At 37.2% G+C, this 7735-nt stretch overlaps 1 protein-coding gene across 1 annotated transcript in view; it reads right to left on the reverse strand.

The window, feature by feature from the left end:
- LOC106467280 (tRNA (guanine(10)-N2)-methyltransferase homolog) overlaps positions 1 to 7735 on the reverse strand; it is a 43290-nt gene that overhangs the window by 4777 nt on the left and 30778 nt on the right. Inside the window, exons 8-9 of the mRNA XM_013927614.2 lie at positions 1763 to 1832; positions 419 to 550 (exon numbers count right to left, since the gene is read on the reverse strand). Coding sequence (XP_013783068.1) covers positions 419 to 550; positions 1763 to 1832 — 202 coding nt within the window. The remainder of the gene's footprint in view (positions 1 to 418; positions 551 to 1762; positions 1833 to 7735) is intronic.

Below are 7735 nucleotides of genomic sequence, written 5' to 3' on the forward strand. Positions count from 1 at the left end.
ATTCCTGATCTATAACGTCACATGACATCATTCTTCAGTCCTGACATGATACATTCCTGATCTATAACATCACATGACATCATTCTTCAGTCCTGACATGATACATTCCTGATCTATAACATCACATGACGTCATTCTTCAACTCTGACATAATTTATTCCTGATCTATAAAAGTACAAAAAAGAAGCTCTGACAATCTCTCAGCTCAAGATATTTGAATTGGTCTTCCTTTTTATACACATGAGAAACATACAACAAGAGTTGCAAGGATTACAGCAATGCTTTCAGATGAAACATTTTATATCTTATTAAAACAATTGTATGTCGGTCATTAAAATGTACAACAATATTTCCAAACAACACAATAAAAACTTGTGTACATGTTGTTCATTACGAAACAGTACAAGTTATCACTCACTCATTCTTAAAAACTGGTAACCAATACACAAGACGGCCTCCAACTTGAAGATGGGCACCACTGAAATTAAGCAGGTCGCGAATTATGTCTTGCAAATTGTATGATACTTTTGATGGAATGTGTCCACTCACCCTGTTTAGAAAAATGAAATGTCACAAAAACAATTGAAAAGTATTTTATACAATTAGTTATATAATTTAAAAATTCAACAAATATAGCAAGACATATAGATAAAATATTAGTTTAGAAACACTTACTTAAAGGAATTGAATGTGGTTATAACATAAATAAAACTAATTCCAATTACTTGATTATATTAAGATGGCTTCATTTTCATTTCAAACATTTTAATACAAATTACATTTTATAAGAAGAGATACTAATAAAACAGAGTGTCTGCACTATGAGCTTGTTACATATAAGACAAACACCTATGTTAAATTAGCTAATATACAGTTAAACAAATTTGATAACTCTGGTGTCTTTATATCAATTATCTTACTTTATATTAAACTAGCTGATATAAAGTTAAACAAATTTGATAACTCTGGTGTCTTTATATCAATTATCTTACTTTATATTAAATTAGCTAATATACAGTTAAACAAATTTGATAACTCTGGTGTCTTTATATCAATTATCTTACTTTATATTAAACTAGCTGATATACAGTTAAACAAATTTGATAATTCTGGTGTCCTTATATCAGTTATCTTACTTTATATTAAACTAGCTGATATACAGTTAAAGAAATTTGATAACTCTGGTGTCTTTATATCAATTATCTTACTTTATATTAAACTAGCTGATATAAAGTTAAACAAATTTGATAACTCTGGTGTCCTTATATCAATTATCTTACTTTATATTAAATTAGCTAATATACAGTTAAACAAATTTGATAACTCTGGTGTCTTTATATCAATTATCTTACTTTATATTAAACTGGCTGATATACAGTTAAACAAATTTGATAACTCGGGTGTCTTTATATCAATTATCTTACTTTATATTAAACTAGCTGATATACAGTTAATAAAACTCTCTAACTTAGGTAGCTTTATAATGATCTTATTCAATTATAAATTAGCTGATACACAACTAGATGGAAAGCAGGTAGTTAACAGCACCAACTGCCAACTCTTGTCTGATCATTAACCCCCTTAAACGCACCCACAGTCCCAAATTACAGACAGATATGTTTTTAGTGGTAATGAGATATGTTATTCAAATCTGCAAACCCATCATCTGGTTTTCTTCATCTATATATTTTCTATCTACCAAAGAAACTATCTGTAAAATTTTCAAGAAGTATTTAATTAAGACATTTTAAAAATAACTTACAAGTGGTCTGGAATAGTGTATGTTTTAGCTGTTCCTATTCTCTCTGTTGCTTCCCGGATTCCATAAGGAGCTATAAATAAGTCAACACCACCACTTATATATAAAGATTCTTTAGTTTGGGAAATACTTTAATCTAAAAAAACTAAAAAGGAATTTACAGCTCTGTAAATAAGGAACAACTATGGGCTGGGTTTGTTTCACATCTTTTCTGTTAATGTTTAAGTAAGTCCAACAAAATATGTGCCTTTGTTCAAAACAAGTGTATGAGGGAATGTGATATTGTTCAGACATTTCTAATCAAGAGAATAACTTTACAGACTCATGGTCTGATAACTGAACAAGTCATGTCATTCTCACGATAAACATAACCACTTCTAAATTACCCATGCCACAGAACTGTGATGTCCTGAAATACATGTCTTTAGTAATAGCATTGATTACTTCCTGATAACCATGACAGAGAACTGTACTGTTCAGAAATATCTGAAATGTCTTCAGTAATGACATTCATTACTTCCTTATAACCATGACAGAGAACTGTACTGTTCAGAAATGTGTGTCTTCAGTAATAACATTCATTACTTCCTTATAACCATGATAGAGAACTGTACTGTCCTGAAATGTCTTCAGTAATAACATTCATTACTTCCTGATAACCGTGATGTCCTGAAATATGTGTCTTTAGTAATAACATTTATTACTTCTAGATAACCATGACAGAGAACTGTGCTGTCCTGAAATATGTCTTCAGTAATGACATTCATTACTTCCTTATAACCATGATAGAGAACTGTGGTGTCCTGAAATATGTCTTGAGTAATAACATTTATTATTTCCAGATAACCAAGACAGAGAACTGTGATTTCCTGAAATATGTGTCTTTAGTAATAACATTTATTACTTCTAGATAACCATGACAGAGAACTGTGCTGTCCTGAAATATGTCTTCAGTAATGACATTCATTACTTCCTGATATAGAAAACTGTGCTGTTCTGGACTACATGTCTTCAGAAATGATATTATTTCTTTCTCTGTGTACCATATCCAAACAGAACGTTGGTGATCATGGTCTTCCACAGATCTCTTCTCCTTGGTGAAGGAAGAATTTCTGATGTTGATATACATTCGTCCATTTAGATAAACTCTTGACATAAGTCAACCCGTCTTCTATGGTCTCTCTTTCCTTCAATCTTTTCAGTTAAGATCTCTTCTCTGAGAAACTCCAACTGTCTCTCTCTAATGTTAATCAGCAGCTTCCTCCTTCAACCTGCTCTGGACAAAATATCTTCATTTGAGGTGTGACTTGTCCAACGTTATAATTTTTCTATACTGAAAATGTATTTCCAATAGGTACTTACCTCCAATCACAAAATTTTCTATTCTCATTCAATGCTGCCCTCTATATACAAACTTTTCCTTTATGCATCCCACAAGCCTTCTGCTCCCTCCTACTGGAATTGAAATATTCCAACGTGTCTCTCATGCAAATCATCATGCATCACTTCTCCACCAAAAGGAGCATGACATGCTCATGCAACACATGTGACTCCCTCTATACACCTCTACCAAACTATCACTTCAAAGTTTGGCAGAAGACTAAACACCAGAGGAAAGTGGGGAGGAAGGGTGGGAAGTGTGAGCAGAAGTAAATACTTATTGGAAATACATTTTCAGTATTGGCAAATTATAACTTCCAATACGGTACTTACCTCCTGTCACAAAATTAGCTAGAATTCCACAATGAACAGGAAAAGGGACTGTTTAGAGGAAATGATAGAAATACCCCCCAAAAGCATCTGAAGGATACTCTTGGAAATGAGAGAGTCAGATCCGAAGATCAGATGAGGGGAACCACACCACTTCTGAAGCAGGTATACTCTTCACCCCTCTGTGAAATGTGGAGAAGATAAGGGTGGAAAAGGAGAGGAGCACATCTAAGTGGGAGAGAACTATGTCAGGATCGTGATCTGAACATATAAAATAAATATAATTCAATCCCATGAATAGAAAAGTGAGTAATATAATGGATGTACCCTCAGGTGTAGAGTGGCTAAGGCACGACGGATCATACTTGGGAAGTCAACTACATCCAAAAACCAATGCTCCTGGATATCGACATCCACACCGAAGTAGGTGAGGATCATACCGTCTTCACCTCAAACCCAAGAGACCGGGAGATTTAGAATTACACCATCTCCTAGGTATGATACAAGTATTAGCACTGAGCTATTAATCCAGGGACCCAACATCCAGCATCGAAAGGATGTCTATCATGTGCAATCAATTCCCATAACTGAGAAACTTACTGGAACCATCCAAAAGGCAATAACATCCCCATATTAAGATAGGAAGAGCCAAATGACAGAACTGTAACAATCCCATGTAACACTCCTGTGACCCACAACACAGACAGAGGAAAATTGAGGGAGGAAGATAGACAACCTGAAACGTGTAAGGACTTATGTTGATTGGCTCTTTTCTAAATCCAAAACCCAGTCACAGGGTACTGAGATCCACATGGGGGCAGGATGAGGGCTCCTAATCAAAGAGGTGAACTGCATTTTGACATATCACTCCTTCATAACTGTATATCGCAAAGAGTAGGACAGTACATCATCTACACCCACAGTACACCACCACCCTACTCTGCACTGAATGATTATAGCCATCTTTATGTGGAACCATTCAGGAGAGTGCCTCCATGGTCAACCACCCCAGCGGCTTGGAACTAGAAAGTGGTAAGGACTCCCATACTCCACTAGAAGAAAGGAGGGTGAAATGGTGATGAAAGTCCGGAGAAACGTCATCACCTGAAACAGTGCAATGGGTGACCACGAAACCCTATTTTGAAAAGCAAACCATACCAAGCTATTCACTACAGGCCTGGCAGGGAGAGGTAGCTATCCCCTTCTGCTTTACCTGTGCAGTACATGGGTGGTACAGTCTAGGATGTGCATGTTTATGAAATAAAGTATCGTGAGATTATTCCCCTACAAGTGATCTTGTGGAACACCCCATCTCAATGGTGAGCATTGATAAGCCATGGAATATAAAGTACAAGTCAATATGGCTGTACAGTGCAGATTTCAAGTGAAAGAATACCTGGTCAGGCACCACTTGCCACATAATCAGGAATGAAGAAAAAGGCCCCTGAAAAGGAAAGAAAGTATGAATAGAAACTTCAAAGTTAGTCATACCGAAATCTGAAGAATGGTCACAGGTGGAAGGCAAAAACCCAACGAAGAAGAAACTGCGATATGATGTAGATACTGGGAGACGAGCATATTGGGTGTGGTCCACATGCCTTATTGTAGAATTTCCTCCAATGGCCGATGAAAACGAGAAGCAAGGGAAAAAGTGAAGTGTCTAATCTGATGAGAAGACACCCAGAACAAATTCCAGGAGGAAGAAAGCAAGGAGGAATAAGCCAATCAGATCAAAAGTTGGACCCAATTAGTAAGAGTTGAAAGTGAAAGATCACGAAAGGAGTAAGATTGCCAGTGGATAAAGAGTCAGAAACGGGTACCACAGAAGGAAGCCATACAGGCAATATAACTACGAAGAGCCCTGACTGGACACAGAAGTCTATGCAGATCCAGTCAAGGGTAAAGATGAGAAATGGAAGGAAGGGAAATAGGCAAAAAAGAGAAGCTACCCTCCCAAGCCATAGAGGTCTTTGGGAGGAAGGAATGACCTGGATAAAGGAGAAGATAGATAAGGTGATAAAGTGTAAGTGAAATGTCAGTGGCAAACAAATCTGACCGTCGACGTCCACAAGGTAAGAGGAGAAGGAAGTATGTTTTAAGGGAAAGGTGAAACATGGAACATGAGGAAAATGGTTTAAATGGAGGTAAAGTGAGGGAATGGAGTACCACATTAACATCCCAATCCAGAAGGGTAGGTCACTTGAGAGGGCAAAGCAACTGGAAGGAACTCAGTAGCATGGTAATGATAGGTGAAGTAAAAACTCTACAGTATCATGAAAAATGAAAGGTATGGGATAAAGCCACCCAATAACCTGAGAGCAAGTAGACAGAGGACCCCCAGTCAAAAAGCCAAGTGAGAAATTCTGCCACTCAAACCACAGTAGGCTGGCCAGCAGGAAATCCCCAAGTTGTAGACCATCTCAGGAACACCTTCCACTTGTGCTGATACACCTCTATGGAAGAAGGATGTATGGACCCAGCTAAAAAGAAAGCGACTCAATGGTAGAAACCAGATCTCATCGCCAAGGCCAGGCTTGACGATGAAGGATGTGAAGGGCAGGATGTAGGACCGGTGTTGTAAGGGTAAGATGTAGGTGAGAATACTGGGCATGGGTCAGACTGACAGGTGATTTGGGAGCCACCCCCCAAACAGGCAATATGGAACCTAACAACTGTTGGTCCAAAAAGGAACAATCAGCATGATGGTATAAAAGCACAAACTGATCTGAAGCCTGCAGGGGGCGAGGCATGCTAATCACATCGCTTAATGCGTGGCAAATTGATCAGCATGAACTCGAATATAAGGGAAGGAGGAAAAACTAAAAAGGGGTGGGATGATTGGTCATGTAGTAAGGAAGGACGTTGCTCATAAGAAATAGGAAAAATGGATAAATCATCACATACCTGAGACACAAAATCCAAAAAAGACCGAGTTAGGCCTAACTGATTCCTCAGGTGGGGTATGAGAATATATGGCAAAATTAGAAGGAGAAAATAGACAATCCAAGTCCTGATCAGTCTGAACAGGCTCCACCCGTTTTGAAGAAACCGGGGCAAGGTTCGAGGACAAAAGCTGGCCCATGTAACGTTCAATCTCCCAGTGGATAAACATGGATAAATCTATCATTGGGTCGCCCACACCTGAGGCCTGAGAAAGAACACTACTTGCTGGTGTGACCCCCCAAAGTGGTAACAGTTTCATCTGGTCCTGTAGCTTTATTTGTTTTCATTCTGTTGATAACATTTTGTACTTCTGACTTAAGAATTAAACATTCAGTCCACGTTCTTCTTAACAGATGGCTTTTCTTCACGACTGATATACTCTGTCCATCTTTTCAATAATTGTTCTCATTCCATAATTACATCATCATTCTTAGCTTTTACACATCCACTAACAGTACATCGTCATTTACCTGTGATATCTTTGATGTAACATCTTTATCCGTTTGTTTGTCTATTTCTATACATTTTTCCTTTTCTTCATTGATCCAAATCTCTTGTCTAGTTTCTTAAACTCTTCTATACTGTGAGTTTTCATCTTTCTTCTATCTTCCATGAGCTCAAGGATTTCCTCCATCATCCATTTCTATTTCTCTTGCCTTAATTTTAATGTAATAACCTTCTTGTTTGTTTCAACTAGTGCTTGTTTAAAAATTTCCCATTTTAACATATTTCCTTCATCTTCAAGTTCTTGAAAATGGTTTTTAACTGTAACTGTATACCTTTCTTTAATCAGATCTTTTTCCATTAGAACAGTATAATTGAGCTTCTTTGTCACTTTTGGCTTCTTACGTTTCTTCAGTCTTATCTTGATGGTGAATACTAAGGACGTGGTCAATCCCGCAGTAAGCCCTTGGGTAAGTTTTGATAGTTTTACTGCATTCCTAAATCTTCTGTTAATAGTGATGTTATCAATTTGGTTTCTAACATTATTTCCAGGACTTTTCCATGTAAACCTTCTTCTGGAGTGCATATGCCTTCAGTAATGACATTTACCACTTCCAGACAACCCATGTCAGAAACTGTGATATCCTGGAATACATATGCCTTCAGTAATGACATTTACCACTTCCAGACAACCCATGTCAGAAACTGTGCTATTCTGGAATACATATGCCTTCAGTAATGACATTTACCACTTCCAGACAACCCATGTCAGAAACAGTACTAATCCTAGAGTAACTACTACTCTAGTATAAACTATTACTACTACACGACAACCGTAGACTACGAACGTAGTAGTACGTACGTACGAGTACATACTAC

The sequence above is a fragment of the Limulus polyphemus genome, unplaced genomic scaffold, assembly GCF_000517525.1.
Source record: "Limulus polyphemus unplaced genomic scaffold, Limulus_polyphemus-2.1.2 Scaffold2552, whole genome shotgun sequence".
NCBI classification, from domain to species: Eukaryota; Metazoa; Arthropoda; class Merostomata; order Xiphosura; family Limulidae; genus Limulus; species Limulus polyphemus.